Below are 15,940 nucleotides of genomic sequence, written 5' to 3' on the forward strand. Positions count from 1 at the left end.
AGGGAGAGACTGGGGGCAGGGGGCTCCCACCATGGCCAGCCTTAGGATTTAATAAAGTGTCTGTCTTTCCTTTTTTTTTTTTTTAATCTTGTCACCCAGGCTGGAGTACAACAGCCTCTAACTGCTGGGCTCAAGCAATCCTCCCTCCTCAGCCTCCTGAGTAGCTGGGACCACAGGTGTGTGCCACCATGCCCAGCTAATTTTTGTATTTTTGATAGAGATGGGGTTTCCCCATGTTGCCCAGGCTGGTCTTCAACTCCTGGGCTCAGGTGATCCTCCCACCTTGGTCTCCCCAAGTGCTGGGATGACAGACATGAGCCGCCGCACCTGGCCAATCCTGCCTTTCATATTTCCATACTTACTTCATCATACACTTTTTTTGCACCCATTTTGCCTTTTTGAAATATTGCATTAAGATGGAGTTTATCCAAAGGCTGGGCACAGTGGCTCATGCCTGTATTCCCAGCACTTTGGGAGGTTGAGGTGGGTGGATCACCTGAAGTCAGGAGTTCAAGACCAGCCTGGCCAACATGGTGGAACCCCGTCTCTACTAAAAACACATAAATGACCCGGGCGTGGTGGCACGTGCCTTGTAATCCTAGTTACTCGGGAGGCTGAGGCAGGAGCACCACCTGAACCCGGGAGGCAGAGGTTGTAGTGAGTCGAGATTACTCCACTGCACTCCAGCCTGGGTGACAGAGGGAGACTCCGCATAAAAAAAAAAAAAATAAAAGAGGCCGGGTGCGGTGGCTCACGCCTGTAATCCCAGCACTTTGGCAGGCCAAGGCGGGAGGATCACGAGGTCAGGAAATTGAGACCATCCTGGCTAACACAGTGAAACCCCGTCTCTATTAAAAATATAAAAAATTAGCCGGGCGTGGTGGCGGGCGCCTGTAGTCCCAGCTACTTGGGAGGCTGAGGCAGGAGAATGGCGTGAACCCAGGAGGCAGAGGTTGTAGTGAGCCGAGATCTCGCCACTGCACTCCAGCCTGGGCGGCAGAGTGAGACTCCGTCTCAAAAGAAAAGAAAGATAAAAGATGGGGTTTATCCTGATGGCTGATTTGTGGCGTGGGGTAGGTGGGGAGGGGTGTGAGTGCTTCCTTTTCTGGGCCACCCCCTCCCCTCCCTGCAGTGCAAGCCCAGCAAGCAGACGGCACGCGTGGGTCCTGTGCACAGAATGCCTTTATTCCCGGGCTGGCATCTGGATGTGGAGGACACAGGGACTCACAGATTCTCCAGTGGTGGGGGAGGGGCGGTCATGCCCCAGGTCCAGACTGACCAGTGTGTGCGTGCAGAGACGAGGTGGGGTGATGCAGCCAGCTGGGGATGGTCGGGCAGGGACCCAGGCTGGTCTCCAAGTGCATGGGCCTGGATGGGACCAAGTGAAGCCAGTCTGCAAGGGGCCTGCAGCGGGGGTGAGCTCCCTGTGTAGATGTGGTCAGTGTAGCCACTGGGCCTGGCCTTTCTCAGCGGCCCTGAGCCTGGAGTCTCTGCATCTGCAGAATCTGGCTGAGAATCCGCTGCACATCTTCATCCATCTGGCCCTAGGGTCGGGAGAGTAGAGGGAGACCCTGAGTGTACCCCCAACGGCTGCCCCAGGTCCCTCCGCCACTCCCATAGACCAAGCCAGCCAGGAGGGAAATGCATACAGGTGGGCTCCCACACGCCACGAACCTCTCCCCAGGACCAGCCTCCCACTCTACAGAAGGGGAAACTGAGGCCCAGAGAGCAACCGTGGCATGCCCAAAGCCACCGGGCACCCGGGAGCTGAGCCACTCACCTGAATGGCGTATAGGAGGTGGCTTCTGTACAAAGCCACCACGCTGGAGTGGTCCCTGGCAGCTTCCTGTGGGCACGAGGGAGGGGCACTCAGAAGAGCAGGACCACCTCCCCCCTGAGCAAAACACACCAAAAAGCACCCTTTGCACCCCAAGCCTGTATGTTGATGGCCGACTGCTAAAATATGAAAATATGGCCGGGCACAGTGGCACACATTTGTAATCCCAGCACTTTGGGAGGCCGAGGCGGGTGGCTCACTTGAGGTCAGGAGTTCAAGACCAGGCTGGACCAACGTGATGAAATCCCGTCTCTACTAAAAATACAAAAATTGGCCGGGCGCGGTGGCTCATGCCTGTAATCCCAGCACTTTGGGAGGCCAAGGCAGGTGGATCATGAGGTCAAGAGATCAAGACCATCCTGGCTAACATGGTGAAACCCTGTCTTTACTAAAAGTACAAAAAATTAGCCTGGCGTGGTGGCACGTGCCTGTAGTCCCAGCTACTCAGGAGGCTGAGGCAGGAGAATCGCTTGAGCCTGGGAGACGGAGGCTGCAGTGAGCCGAGATCATGCCACTGCACTCCAGCCTGAGCGACAAAGTGAGACTCCGTCTCAAAAAAACAAAAAATTTCCCAGGCAAGGTGGCTCACACCTGTAGTCCCAGCTAGTCAGGAGGCTGAGGCAGGAGAATCACTTGAACCTGGAACCGGGAGGCAGAGGTTGCAGTGAGCCAAGGCTGCTCAGTGAGCTATGATTGCACCACTGCACTCCAGCCTAATAGAGCAAGATCCTATGTCCAAAAAAAAGGCGGGGGCGGCCAGGAGCAGTGGCTCATGCCTGTAATCCCAGCACTTTGGGAGGCCCATGTGAGCCCAGGAGTTCGAGACCAGCCTTGCCAACATGGCGAAACTCCATCTCTACTAAAAATACAAAAATTAGCTGGGTGTGGTGGTGCGTGCCTGCAATTCCGGCTATGCAGGATGCTAAGGCATGAAAATTGCTTAAACCTAGAAGGCAGAGGCTGCAGTGAGCCGAGCCTCTGCCACTGCACTCCAGCCTGGGCGATGGAGTGAGACCCTGTCTCAAAAAAAATAAAGGAAATATTTCCTGGCCATGCTGTGCATGTGATGTGGACCCCACCTGCCTACCCCAGTCCCTCTCCTGGGATTCCCACCTGCGCTGTGCTGATTGGTAAATATTTGGACTCCTCCACCCTGATGGTCCCCTGGCCCCTGCCCAGCCTAGCCCTTACCTGCAGCTGCTGCTGTAAATCCTTCACCTGGTCACGGAGGGCCTCCACCTCAGGGGTGGCCAGGGCGGCCGGCTGCTCCTTCAAGGCCTCCTTAAGATTGAAGACTTCTTTGGAGAGTTCTGTGATCTGGGGATGCGGGTGCTGTCAGCGATCACTCTAAGGTGATCTGGCCCACAGCCTGTTTTAATTTTATTTATTTATTTATATTTTAGATGCTTATGGTTACCAACGCGACCTGTTTTTATACAACCCACAAGCTAAGGTTGGTTTTCATATTTTTTTGTTTTTGTTTTTGTCTGTTTTTTTTTTTTTTGAGACAGAGTCTTGCTCTGTTGCCCAGGCTGGAGTGCAGTGGTGTGATCTCAGCTCACTACAACTTCCGCCTCCCAGGTTCAAGCAATTCTCCTGCCTCAGCCTCCTCAGTAGCTGGGACTACAGGTGCCCATCATCACGTCTGGCTAATGTTTATATTTTTAGCAGAGATGGGGTTTCGCCACGTTGGCCAGGCTGGTCTCAAGCTCCTGACTTCAGGTGATCCACTTGCCTCGGCTTCCCAAAGTGCTGGGATTACAGGCATGAGCCACCGCACCCGGCCAACAGATCTTAACTTAGTAGTTGCCGTGATCCTGCACAAAGATTAAGTTTAAACTGTGCCTGGTCAACAGTAGGCACTCAATAAATGCTGGGCCTTATTATTACTATAGATCGGGGGGTTCTCAACTTGAGGCAATTCTGCCCCCCAAGGGGACACTGGGTGTTGTGTGAGGACATCTGTGGTTGTCACCACTTGGAGGAGCTCTTGGCATGGAGTGGGTGGAGGTCAGGGACGCTGCTCAGTCCCCTGCAACGCCCAGGACGGCCCCAGCCCAGGAAATGATCCTGCCCTGGTGTCCACAGTGCGCAAGGGAAGAAACCAGGCTATAGATAAACCATCATCCTAACTGCAATTTTGCCCTCCCATTACAGAGGGGAAACTGAAGCTCAGAGAGGTGAAGTGTCTGGTCTAAGGTCCCACAGTGAGTCGAGGCTGGGTCATACTTTATGCTGAAGCGCCTGGGACTCTGGGTGTCTCGTCTCCTGTCCAGTGACATCTTGCATGACTTTGAGCCACTCACTTCATCTCTTAAAGCTTCGGTTTGCTTATCTGGAAAATGGGGACAAAAATACTTTCTGAAACCAAGTGCGGTCGCTCACGCCTGTCATCCTACCACTTTGGGAGGCCGAGGCAGACAGATTGCTTGAGCTCAAGAGTTTGAGACCAACCTGGGCAATATGGCGAAAGCCCGTCTCTTACCAAAAAACAAAAAACAAAAAAAACAGGGCAGGCATGGTGGCTCACGCCTGTAATCCCAGCACTTTGGGAGGCTGAATCACCTGAGGTCGGGAGTTCGATACCAGCCTGGCCAACATGGTGAAACCCTATCTCTACTAAAAATACAAAAATTAGCCGGGTGTGGTGGCACTCGCCTGTAGTCCCAGATACTCGGGAGGCTGAGGCAGGAGAATCTCTTGAACCCGGGAGGTGAGGTTGCAGTGAGCCGAAATCGTGCCACTGTACTTCAGCCTGAGCAACAGAGTGAAACTATCTCTCAAAAAAAAGAAAGAAAAAAATTAGCCATGCATGGTTGGCACGGACCTGTAGTCCTGGCTACTCAGGAGGCTGAGGCAGGAAGATGGCTTGAACCCAGGAGGTCGAGGCTGCAATGAGCTGAGATTGCGCCACTGTACTCCAGCCTGGGTGACAAAGTGAGACCCTGTCAAAAAAAAAAAAAGCTTTCTGGCTTTTAGGGTTGCAGGAAGATTAAAAATGGTAATGTGTGAGGCCAGGCACGGTGGCTCACTGCCTGTAATCCCAGCACTCTGGGAGGCCGAGGCAGGCGGATCACGAGGTCAGGAGATCGAGATCATCCCAGTAACCTGGTGAAACCCCGTCTCTGCTAAAAATACAAAAAAATAGCCGGGTGTGGTGGCAGGTGCCTGTAGTCCCAGCTACTCAGGAGGCTGAGGCAGGAGAATGGCATGAACCCAGGAGGCAGAGTTTGCAGTGAGCCGAGATCACGCCACTGCACTCCAATCTGGGCGACAGAGCAAGACTCTGCCTCAAAAAAAAAAAACAAAACAACAATTAAAAAAGGTAATGTGTGAAAAATTCCCAGTCTAACACCTGGAGGCTGTTGTTATCATCATTAGTATTGTTTAGGAACAGAAAGTGGGAAAGTGGGTACAAACCTAGCTGAAAGACTGCATGGCTGTGTGACCTTGGGCAAGTGACTTCACCTCTCTGTGCTTACGTTTCCTCAAATGGTGATAATAAAAGCCCCTATCCTGTGAGAACTGGATGTGATTAAATGCATCAAGTCCACAGGGCCTGGCATGCAGTAAGCACTCAATAAATGTAACTGTGGAGACAGACGCAGTGGCTCACGCCTGTAACCCCAGCCCTTTTGGGGGCTGAGGCGGGCGGGTTACTTGAGCTCAAGAGTTCGAGACCAGCCTGGCCAACATGATGAAACCCCATCTCTACTAAAAATATAAAAAATTAGCTGGGTGTGGTGGTGCGTGCCTGTAATCCCAGCTGCTTGGGAGGCTGAGGCAGGAGAATTGCTTGAACCCAGAGGTTGCAGTGAGCCAAGAGCATGCCACTGCACTCCAGCCTGGGCGACACAGCAAAAGTCCGTCTCAAATATAAAAATAAAATAAATGTAACTGTAGTTATAATTAGTACCTGGAACAGCAGCCTGTGTGTGTCTGACTTGTCAGAGGCTGTAACCAGGTCCCCTTCCATTTCTGAGCCTCAGTTTCCCTTCTGGAAAATGGGTTGATTTTCCAAGGCCCTTGCAGTGGGGACCTTCGTAGATTGCCCCCAACCTTTGCTGAGTGGATGCCTCCCTGACTGAGTGTGGGAGACGGGGCACCCACCTTCTTGTCCTTCTCCTTGGCCTTGTCCAGAGCCTCCTGGGCCCGGCTCTGGGCCTGGCGAGCCCTTTCCGCCTCGGTCCGTAGCCCCCGTAGCTGCTGCTCTGCTGTGGCCAGCTGTGCCTCGGCTGCATGTCGCTCACTCTTCATGAACAGGGCCTCACGCTGCACCTGTGGCCCAAGCCCACGCATGACTCTCAGGACACTAAGACTTCAATGATGCTAGACCCCAGAATTCATATACCCCTTCTACTTTGTTCTTTTCTTTTTGGATTTTTTATTAAGACAGGGTCTTGCTCTGTTGCTCCAGAGCTGCACTGCTGGCTGGAATGCGGTGGTGCGATCATGGCTCACTGTAGCCTCAATCTTTCAGGCTTCAGTGATCCTCCCACCTCGGCCTTCCAAGTAGCTGGGACCACAGGTGCCACCATGCCCAGCTACTGTTTTCTTGTTTTGTTTTGTTTTGTTTTTGAGACAGAGTCTTGCTCTGTCGCCTAGGCTGGAGTGCAGTGGTGTAATCTCGGCTCACTGCAACCTCCGCTTCCCGGGTTCAAGTGATTCTCCTGCCTCAGAATCCCCAGTAGCTGGGATTACAGGCACATGCCACAATGCCAACCTAATTTTTGTATTTTTAGTAGAGACGGGGTTTCACGATGTTGTCCAGGCTGGTCTCAAACTCCTGACCTCAGGTGATCCACTCACCTTGGCCTCCCAAAGTGCTGAGATTACAGGCGTGAGCCACGGTGCCCGGCCATGAGCTCAGGTATTTGAGACCAGCGTGGGCAACATGGCAAAACCCTGTCTTTACAAAAATTAAAAAGTTAGACGAGCATAGTGGTGCACACCTGTGGTACCAGCTACTTGGGAGGCTGAGGTGGGAGGATTACTTGAGCCCAGGAGGTGGAGGTTGCAGTGAGTCATGATTGTACCACTGCACTTCAGCCTGGGTGACTGGGTGACTTTTCAGACAGACCAGACCCTGTCTGAAAAAAAAAGAAAGGAAGGGAAGGGTAAGGGGAAGGGGGAAGGGAAGGGGGGTGAAGAAAGAAAGAAGGAAGGAAGGAAGGAAGGAAGGAAGGAAGGAAGGAAGGAAGGAAAGAAAGAAAGAAAGAGAAAGGAGAGAGGAAGGAGAAAGGAAGGAAGGAAGGAAGAAAAGAAAGAAAGAAAGAAAGAGAAAGAAAGAAAGAAAGAAAGAAAGAAAGAAAGAAAGAAAGAAAGAAAAAAGAAAAGAAAGAAAGAGAGAAAAGACAAGTGGAAAATTCCAAGAGGTCAGGATGGCTGCAGGGTCAAATGTCTGTTCAAGGCCAGGCGCGGAGGCTGATGCCCATAATCCCAGCACTTTGAGAGGCTGAGGTGGGTGGATCACTTGAGGTCAGGAGTTCAAGACCAGCCTGGCCAACACGGTGAAATCCCATCTCTACTAAAAATACAAAAGTTAGCTGGGTGTGGGGGCAGGTGCCTGTAGTTCCAGCTACTCGGGAGGCTGAGGCAGGAGAATCACTTGAACCCGGGAAGAGGAGGTTGCAGTGAGCTGAGATCACACCACTACACTCCAGCCTGGGCAACACGAGTGAAACTCCGTCTCAAAAATAAATGAATAAATAAATTAAATAAAGTAGGTCTGTTCAAGTAAAACTGATGCGGTCAAAACACCTCAAGGCTGTCGGGTTAAAACAGGCCGCCACATGGCCGATAGGGGTGGGGCCCGGGTGGTGACCAGCCCTGCTCACCTGGAAGACCTCTGCGCTGGTCTTCTCATGCCGCCGTCCCAGCTCCTCCAGCTGCCCCTCCAGCTGGGCCACGTTGGCCTGCAGGGTGCCCACGATGCGTTCGTGCTCCGAGAGCGCCACGCTGCACACACGCTCCCGCTCCAGCTCCGCGCGCAGCCGGGCGGCCTCCTTGCCCGTGGCCACCACCTCCTGCTCCAGACTGGCCGCCCGGCCCCGCAGCTCCAGGGCCTCCTCCTGCAACCGGCGGTGCTCAGAGGCCGGCACCACGGACTGGCGGAGGGCCTCGGAGGCCTCCCGCAGCTCGGCCAGGCCCTGCCGCGCCTCCTCGCAGGCCGCAGCCAGCTCAGCCACTCGGGCCTCAGCGGCGTCCCGTGCCCGGCCCAGTTCCGCGGCCGCCGTGCGCTGCTGCTCCCCCGTGGCCCTGGCCGTGGCCAGCTGCTCCCGCAGAACCTCCAGCTCCCGGCTCTGCTCCAGCCGCGCCTCCTCCCGCTGGGCCAGCTCGGCCCGCAGGCCCCGGGCCTCCTCCTCGGCCAGCAGCCGGCTGGCCCGAGCCTCATCCAGGCAGGCCGAGGCCGCCTCCAGCTCCCGCAGGCGGGAGTCCCGGTCTCGGAGGTCCTCCCGGGCCTGCTCCAGGGCCGCCCGCAGCTGTGTGGTGTCACCGCCACCGCCCCCACTGGGCCCGCTGCCCTCGGCCTCGCGGACACGCTCTCGCAGCCGGCCCGCCTCGGCCTCCGCGGCCTCGCACTTCCCCAGGGCCGCCTCCAGCTCCGCAGCTGCCTCCCGCTCCCGCTGCCGGAGTGCCTCCTCCAAGCCACGGATCCTGGTCTCCAGCTCTACTTGAAGCTTTTCCGAGGCCTCTGCGGCACCAGGATGTAAGACAGGGCCGGCAGAGATCCCCAGGACCGTGGCCTCTACCCCTGGGTTCTCCACACCTGTGGCACTGACTCCTGTGGCCTCCACCCCTGTGGCCCTAGAGCCCGTGGCCTCCACGTTTGTGGTCCCTGTGACTGGGGGCTCTGCTTGCCCAGCACCCACTCCGTAGGGCTGCATTTCTGCTTCCTCTGCTTTTGTTTTTGTGGCCTCCACCCCCATGGCCTCCACTCCTGTGGCCTCTATGTCTGTGGCCTGAGCTCCTGTGGGCTTAGTTTCCATGTTTGCTTCCTCTTCTATGGTCTCAATTTCTCTGACCTCAGCCCCTGTGGATTTTGTTTCTGTGGCCTTGGCTCCCGTGGCCTCAGCTCCCGTGGCCTTGGCTCCCATGGACATAGCTCCCATAGTCCTGGCTTCCATGGTTTCATCTCCTGCAGCCTCCTCATCTATGGTCTTGGCTCCATTAACTTTGGTTTCTGGAGCCACTGGGCTATTTACCTCCATGTGGGTTGGCCCGTTTTTGGTGGCTGTGGCTCCAGCACCCTCACTCTCCCCACAGGCTGCCTCCTCTTCTCTGGGGACCTCTCGTGTCTCCTGCTGCCTCAGGGCCTGCAGGGCCTCAGCGTGCTGCCTGCGCAGCTGGTCAAACTCGGCCCGGAGAGAGTCATAGAGGGCAAGAGGGATGACCTCTGCCGGAGCTTCCACTTCCATCTGTGTCTCGTCCTTCTCAAAGTTCTCCAGGATCTGCGGAGTGGAGTGGGTCAGGAGTCTGGCAGGAGTTGATGTGACCGTGGGGACACAGGGCAGCCTTGCCACCTTCCCTGCCCACCCTGACCTCAGGGAACCAGCCCTAGGTCCTCAGATCTGTCCCCAGCCTCACTGTCCCTACCTGGACCTTCTCCATCAGTTCCTGGTTCTGTCTGGTGAGCACAGCCACCTGTTCCTGCAGCGAGGCCAGGCGTTCCTGGGCCGACGGGCTGAGCTGCCTGGACAGCAGCGCCTCGGCCCCTGGAGGGCGACACAGAGTCAGGCCCCAGGGGCCTGGGCCACAGGGGGACAGGAGGTGGGGGGCTGGAGTGGTGGATCAGGGTCCCCAGGGCAGGCTCAGGCAAGCAGAATTTTAAAAATGGATGAGTACAAACCTCCCTCCCAGCTTCAAACTCCCCCACACCCAGAGGCCCAGGCTCCGTCTCCCAGGGCCCCAGGGGACAAGGCGGCTGGGAGTGCGTGGGGAGGTGGGGGCTTACCTGGAAAGTCAGGCAGCTCACCCTCCTCATCCTGCAGGGTGGTCACATCATAGCTAGTATTCTCCCGCTCGTTCTGGGGGTAGGGAGCAGAGTCCAGCTCGGGGTTCTGCTCTCAGCCCCTATGTGTCCCCACCAAGACTCCAGTGGGGACTGGGCTGTTCACATGTCTGTATGTCTCCCACGAGCACCAGACGGCTGCATTTGGCCCACAAGGATTTAGTGAGCGCCTTCCATGTCCTTTGCCACCCACTCCCCGCGCCGCTTTCTTTTTTTTTTTATTTTGGAGCCAGGGTCTTACTCTGTCACCCAGGCTGGAGTGCAGTGGTGCGATCATAGCTCACTGGAGCCTCCAACTTCTGGTCTCAAACAATCCTCCCACCTCAGCCTCCCAAGCAGCTGGGACTACAGGTGTGCAACACCATACTTGGCTAATTTTTAATTTTTTTTTTTTTTTTTTGCAGAGATGCCGTCTCATCACGTCGCCCAGGCTGGTCTCGAACTCCTGGGTTCAAGCAATCCTCCTGCCTCGGCCTCCCAAAGTGTTGGGATGACAGGCATGAGCCACTGTGCCTGGCCCCATTTTTTTTTTGCCCCCAGGCTGGAGTGCCGTGGCACGATCTTGGCTCACTGTAACCTTCGCCTCCCAGATTCAAGCGATTCTCCTGCCTCAACCTCCAGAGTAGCTGGGATTACAGGCATGTACCACCACGCCTGGCTAATTTTTGTATTTTTAGTAGACACGGGGTTTCACCATGTTGGCCAGGCTGGTCTCGAACTCCTGACCTCAGGTGATCCACCCGCCTTGGCCTCCCAAAGTGCTGGGATTACAAGCGTGAGCCACCGAGCCTGCCCCCATTTTTTAAACTAGTTTGTTTTTGGGGTATTGAGTTGCATTAATTCCTTACATATTTTGGTTATTAACTCCTTATCGGATGCATGGTATATGCCAGCATCCCCCAGCTTCCTGGTCTATGTGCCTCCTGGGTGAGGGGACCTCGGGGCAGGCTGTGGTTACCTGTGGGTGTGTTTGTCTGCATGAGAGTGGATGCGACAGTATCCATTTGGCATGCAAAGAGCTGGCTGGAGGTGTGTCTTTGTGACCACAGGTGTGGGTATAGTGTTGTGGGTGTGCCTTGGGGCCCCTCCCTTCCTGTGACTATGTGAGATTACATGCATGACTTTTTGTTTCTTTGTTGATTTGTTTTGAGAGAGAGCTTTGCCCCGTCACCCAGGCTGGAGCGCAGTGGCGTGATCTCGGCTCACTGCAACCCCCGCCTCCTGAGTTCAAGTGATTCTCCTGCCTTAGCCTCCCGAGTAGCTGGGATTACAGGCATGAGCCACCACACCCGGCTAATTTTTGTATTTTTAGTAGAGATGGGGTTTCCCCATGTTGGCCAGGCTAGTCTCAAACTCCTGACCTCAGGTGATCTACTCGCCTCGGGCTCCCAAAGTGCTGAGATTACAGGCATGAGCCACCGTGTCCGGCTTCATGCTTGAGTTTTAGTCTGGTGTGTGTGTGGTTGTGTTTTGAATGTGCCTGTGGATCTCTGTGTTTGTATGTACGATTGTCTATATGTATACATGTTTGCATAATTGTGTGTTTTCAGAAATACTGGCGGGGCTTGGTGGCTTATGCCTGTAATCCTCACACTTTGGGAAGCAGAGATGGGAGGATTACTTGAGGCCAGGAGTTCGAGACCAGACTGGGCAACATAGTGAGTCCCCATCTCTCCAAAAAGAAAAAAATTAGCCAGGTGTGGTGGCACAGGCCTGTGGTCCCAGCTACTCGGGAGGCTGAGGTGGGAGGACTGCGTGAGGCCGGGGAAGTCAAGGCTGCAGTGAGCCATGATTGTGCCACCGCACTCCAGCCTGGACAACAGAACAAGACCTTGTCTCAAAAAAAAAAAAAAAAAAAGAAAAGAAATACCTGTTGCATGTGTATGTATTTGTGGGCGTGTTGTCTGTGTGTGACTGCACGAGACGGGTGCACGTGCAATGCGTGCATGTGTGATGATGTATTCTTGGGCGCGTTTCTTGCGTGTCTGTAAACTGTGTGTTTGTGGGTGTGCCTGCTGTTAACCATGCTCCGCCACGTGCATAGAGAGTGGTTACCCATCCCTGCGTGGATGCATATGCTTACAGAAAAGTCCTTTCTGGGTCTGAGTGTGGTGGCTCATACCTGTAATCCCAGCACGTTGGGAAGCCAAGGCAGGCGGATCACCTGAGGTCAGGAGTTCAAGACCTGGCCAACATGGTGAAACCCCATTTCTACTAAAAATACAAAAATTAGCAGGGCGTGGTGGGGTGCGCCTGTAATCCCAGCTACTCAGGAGGCTGCGGTAGGCAGAAGAATCACTTGAACCAGGGAGGCGGAGGTTGCAGTGAGCTGAGATCGCACCACTGCACTCCAGCCTGGGCAACAAGAGTGAAACTCCATCCCCCCAACCCCCCAAAAAATACAAAAATTAGCTGGACATGGTGATGTGCACCTGTAGTCCCAGCTACTTGGAAGGCTGAGGCAGGAGAATCGCTTGAACCCGGGAGGCAGAGGTTGCCATGAACCGAGATCACACCATTGCACCCCAGCCTGGGTGACAGAGGAAGACTCTGTCCAAAAAAAAAAGAAGGAAGGATAGAAGGAAAGAGGGAAGGAAGGAAGGAAGGAAGGAAGGAAGGAAGGAAGGAAGGAAGGAAGGAAGGAAAGAAAAGGAAAGGAAGAAAGAAGGAAGGGAAGGAAGGAAGGAGGAAAGGAAGAAAGAAGAAAGGGAAGAAAACGAAGGAAGGAAGGAAGGGAAGGAGGGAGGGAGGGAGGGAAGGAAGGAGAGAAGGAAGAAAAAAGGAAGGAAGGAAAGGAAGAAGGGAGGGAAGGAAGGAAGGAAGGAGAGAAGGAAGGAAGGAAGGAAAGGAAGGAAGGAGGGAGGGAAGGAAGGAAGGAAAGAAGGAAGGAAGGAGGGAGAAGGGGAAGAAAGGAAGGGCCTTTCTGTGTCTGCGCACATTTGTAAACGTGCATGGGTGAATGTGACTGCGGGATTGTTTGTTTGAGACGGAGTCTCGCTCTGTCACCCAGGCTGGAGTGCAGTGGTGCGACCTCAGCTCACTGCAAACTCCGCCTCCCAGGTTCAAGTGATTCTCCTGCCTCAGCCTTGCGAGTAGCTGGGACTACAGGCGTGCGCCACCACACTCAGCTAATTTTTGTATTTATAGTAGAGACGGGGTTTCACCATGTTGGCCAGGACAGTCTCGATCTCCTGACCTCGTGATCCTCCCGCCTTGGCCTCCCAAAGTGCTGGGATTACAAGCGTGAGCCCCCGCACCCGGCCGAGACTGTGGGTTTGTGAGTGCATGTGTCTGGTGCGTGTATTTGCACGTGTGTGAGGCTGTGCATGCACTGGTGTGACTGTCTTGTCGCTGCTGCAGGAGAGAAGTTCCCCCACCCAGCCCTAGCCCAGCCCTGACTCATCACTGCTCCTACCTCCAGCAGGGACAGCCGGCTCTGCAAACTCTCCACCTCCCGTCCCAGGCTCTCCTTCTCCTCCTGTCTCTCCATCAGCAGCTGCTGTAGCTCTTGCACCTGGCAGCAGCAGTGGAGGCTCAGCTGCCTCTGGGAGGAAAGGCTGGGCAGCAGGAGGGCTGGCTCCTCCCCACCCTCCCACCTACCTGTCTCTCCAGGCTGTGCAGGGAGCTGGCCTCCGGGGACTGACGGGAGAAACAGGGACAGGGGGTTGGATCTGGGCAAGAGGCCTCCCTGCCCCACCTCCTGCTTCGCAGCCTCCATTCCATGCATATTCATGCATTCCACGTGCAACTATTGAGCACCTACTGCATTCTGCCCGCTCACTCATTACTATTTATTGAGTGCCTGCTGTGTACCAGGCACCATTCTGCCTGCTCACTCATTACTAAATATTTATTGAGCACCTGCTGTATGTTGGGCCCCCTTTATTCCTATTTATTTATTTATTTATTTATTTATTTTTTGAGACAGAGTCTCACTCTGTCCCCAGGCTGGAGTGCAGTGGTGTGATCTCGGCTCACTGCAAGCTGCGCCTCTTGGGTTCACGCCATCCTCCTGACTCAGCCTCCTGAGTAGCTGGGACTACAGGCGCCCGCCAACAGGCCCAGCTAATTTTTTGTATTTTTAGTAGAGACGGAGTTTCACCGTGTTAGCCAGGATGGTCTCGATCTGCTGACCTCGTGATCCGCCCGTCTTGGCCTCCCAAAATACTGGGATTACAGGCATGAGCCACCGCGCCCAGCCTCATTCCTATTTATTAAGTGCCTACTTTGTGCCAGCTATTGTTCTGACCTTTCACTCAGTATTTATTGAGCACCTACTGTGTGCCAGCATGCACCATTCTGACCAGTCATTCATTTCTAAGTATTATTAAGTGCCTGCTGTGTGCCAGTATGCACCATTCTGGCCAATTACTAAATACTTATTAAGCACCTGCTGTATGCCAGGCACCGTTCCATCCACTCATTCACTCAACAAGTTTGTTTTTGTTTGTTGTTGTTGTTGTTGTTGAGATAGAGTCTTGCTCTGTCACTCAGGCTGGAGTGCAGCGGTGTGATCTTGGCTCACTGCAACCTCTGCCTCCCAGGTTCAAGCAATTCTCCTGCCTCAGCCTCCCAAGTAGCTGGGATTACAGGCCCCTGCCACCATGCCCAGCTAATTTTTTTTTTTGTATTTTTAGTAGAGACAGGGTTTCACCATGTTAGCCAGGCTGGTTTCGAACTCCTGACCTCAAGTGATCTGCCCACCTCAACCTCCCAAAGTGCTGGGATTACAGGCGTGAGCCACTGTGCCCGGCCATAAAGTTTTTACTGGCTGCCTCTTATGGGGCAGACCCTGGTTTTGGCCATTCATTCATACACTCACTTGAATATTCATTCACCCAATCAATATTGATGACGCCCATACTGTGACCCAGGCCCCATCAGCCATGCCTGCCCTCGCAGGCTCACAGTCAAATGGGTGGACACACATAAAATAGATGCATGCCCAATAGCAGTAAGTGCTGCAAATGGAAATAAAGAGGCCGGGCGCGGGGGCTCACACCTGTAATCCCAGCACTTTAGGAGGCCACGGCGGGTGGATCACCTGAGGTCAGGAGTTAGAGACCAGCCTGGCCAATGTGCTGAAACCCGGTCTCTACTAAAAATACAAAATTAGCCGGGTGTGGTGGTGGGCGCCTGTAATCCCAGCTGCTTGGGAGGCTGAGGCAGGAGAATCGCTTGAACCTGGGAGGCAGAGGTTGCAATAAGCCGAGATCGTACCATTGCACTCCAGCCTGGGCAACAAGAGCGAGACTCCGTCTCAAAAACAAAACAAAACAAAAAATAAATAAATAAAAAATAAAGTGAACTAGTGAGTTGGCGGGGGGGGCGGTGGGGGGGTGGTGTTACAATTTTAAAGAAAGTGGGCATGGGAAGTGTCTTTGGCAAGGGGCCTATTGCATAAAGTAGGTGAGGTAAAGAGCCGTGGGGCCATCTGGGGCTAGAGCATTCCAGGCAGAGGACACAGGTGGTGCAAAGGCCCTGAGGCAGGACTGTGCCTGGTGAGTTGGAGGAACAGCGAGGAGGCCCAGGTGGCTGCAGCAGGGTGGGAAGGGAGAGAGATGGAGGAGGGAAGGTGGGAGAAAAGTAGGGGGATCTTCAGGCCTGCGTTGACCCCACCCAGGCTTGGCCCACGCCCAAATCTCCGAGGCCTCCTAACCTCCTGCTGCCTCCGTTCCTTGTGCTGTTCCAGGCCCCGGATCTTCTGCAGGAGGCGGCCCCTCTCCTGCCGCAGCCTCACGATCTCCTCATAGGCATCTCGATCATCCTGTTCCCCTCCCCACCACGGCCTTTAGATGGGGCCTAAGGTTGCCCCATCCCAGGTCTCAGCCAGAGCCCCTCCCTGCGCCTGGGGGCTCCCCACGCCTCCTCCCGTGCCCAGAGCATCTCTCACCGGCATGGGGATGCTGGCGGGAGGTGGAGGCGCCTTCCGCTTCTTGGGGGCCCCCTGCTTTCCATGGCTGGACATAGAGTTCTGGGAAGGGAGGGGAGAGAGAGTGAAGGGGGCCGATCGGGGGGCCATGCCAGCCTCCCGCACAGTAAACCAACCCAGCCAGCCCCAGCCATGGCCTGACTTCCCGTGAACACGGAAC

At 54.8% G+C, this 15,940-nt stretch overlaps 1 protein-coding gene across 6 annotated transcripts in view; it reads right to left on the reverse strand.

Moving 5' to 3' along the window:
* Positions 1-1,164: 1,164 nt before the first annotated feature.
* The window catches only part of ANKRD24 (ankyrin repeat domain 24), a 42,171-nt gene continuing 27,395 nt past the window's right edge, over positions 1,165-15,940 (reverse strand). For all 6 annotated transcript variants that reach the window (XM_030796677.1, XM_030796680.1, XM_030796678.1 and 3 more), the window contains 11 exons: positions 15,742-15,822; positions 15,508-15,615; positions 13,449-13,487; positions 13,264-13,362; positions 9,792-9,864; positions 9,434-9,552; positions 7,675-9,288; positions 5,948-6,115; positions 3,029-3,154; positions 1,781-1,846; positions 1,165-1,544 (listed from right to left, as the gene is read on the reverse strand). In XM_030796677.1, coding sequence (XP_030652537.1) covers positions 1,467-1,544; positions 1,781-1,846; positions 3,029-3,154; positions 5,948-6,115; positions 7,675-9,288; positions 9,434-9,552; positions 9,792-9,864; positions 13,264-13,362; positions 13,449-13,487; positions 15,508-15,615; positions 15,742-15,822 — 2,571 coding nt within the window. In that variant the 3' untranslated portion in view covers positions 1,165-1,466. The remainder of the gene's footprint in view (positions 1,545-1,780; positions 1,847-3,028; positions 3,155-5,947; positions 6,116-7,674; positions 9,289-9,433; positions 9,553-9,791; positions 9,865-13,263; positions 13,363-13,448; positions 13,488-15,507; positions 15,616-15,741; positions 15,823-15,940) is intronic.

This window comes from Nomascus leucogenys, chromosome 17, assembly GCF_006542625.1.
Source record: "Nomascus leucogenys isolate Asia chromosome 17, Asia_NLE_v1, whole genome shotgun sequence".
Lineage (NCBI taxonomy): Eukaryota > Metazoa > Chordata > Mammalia > Primates > Hylobatidae > Nomascus > Nomascus leucogenys.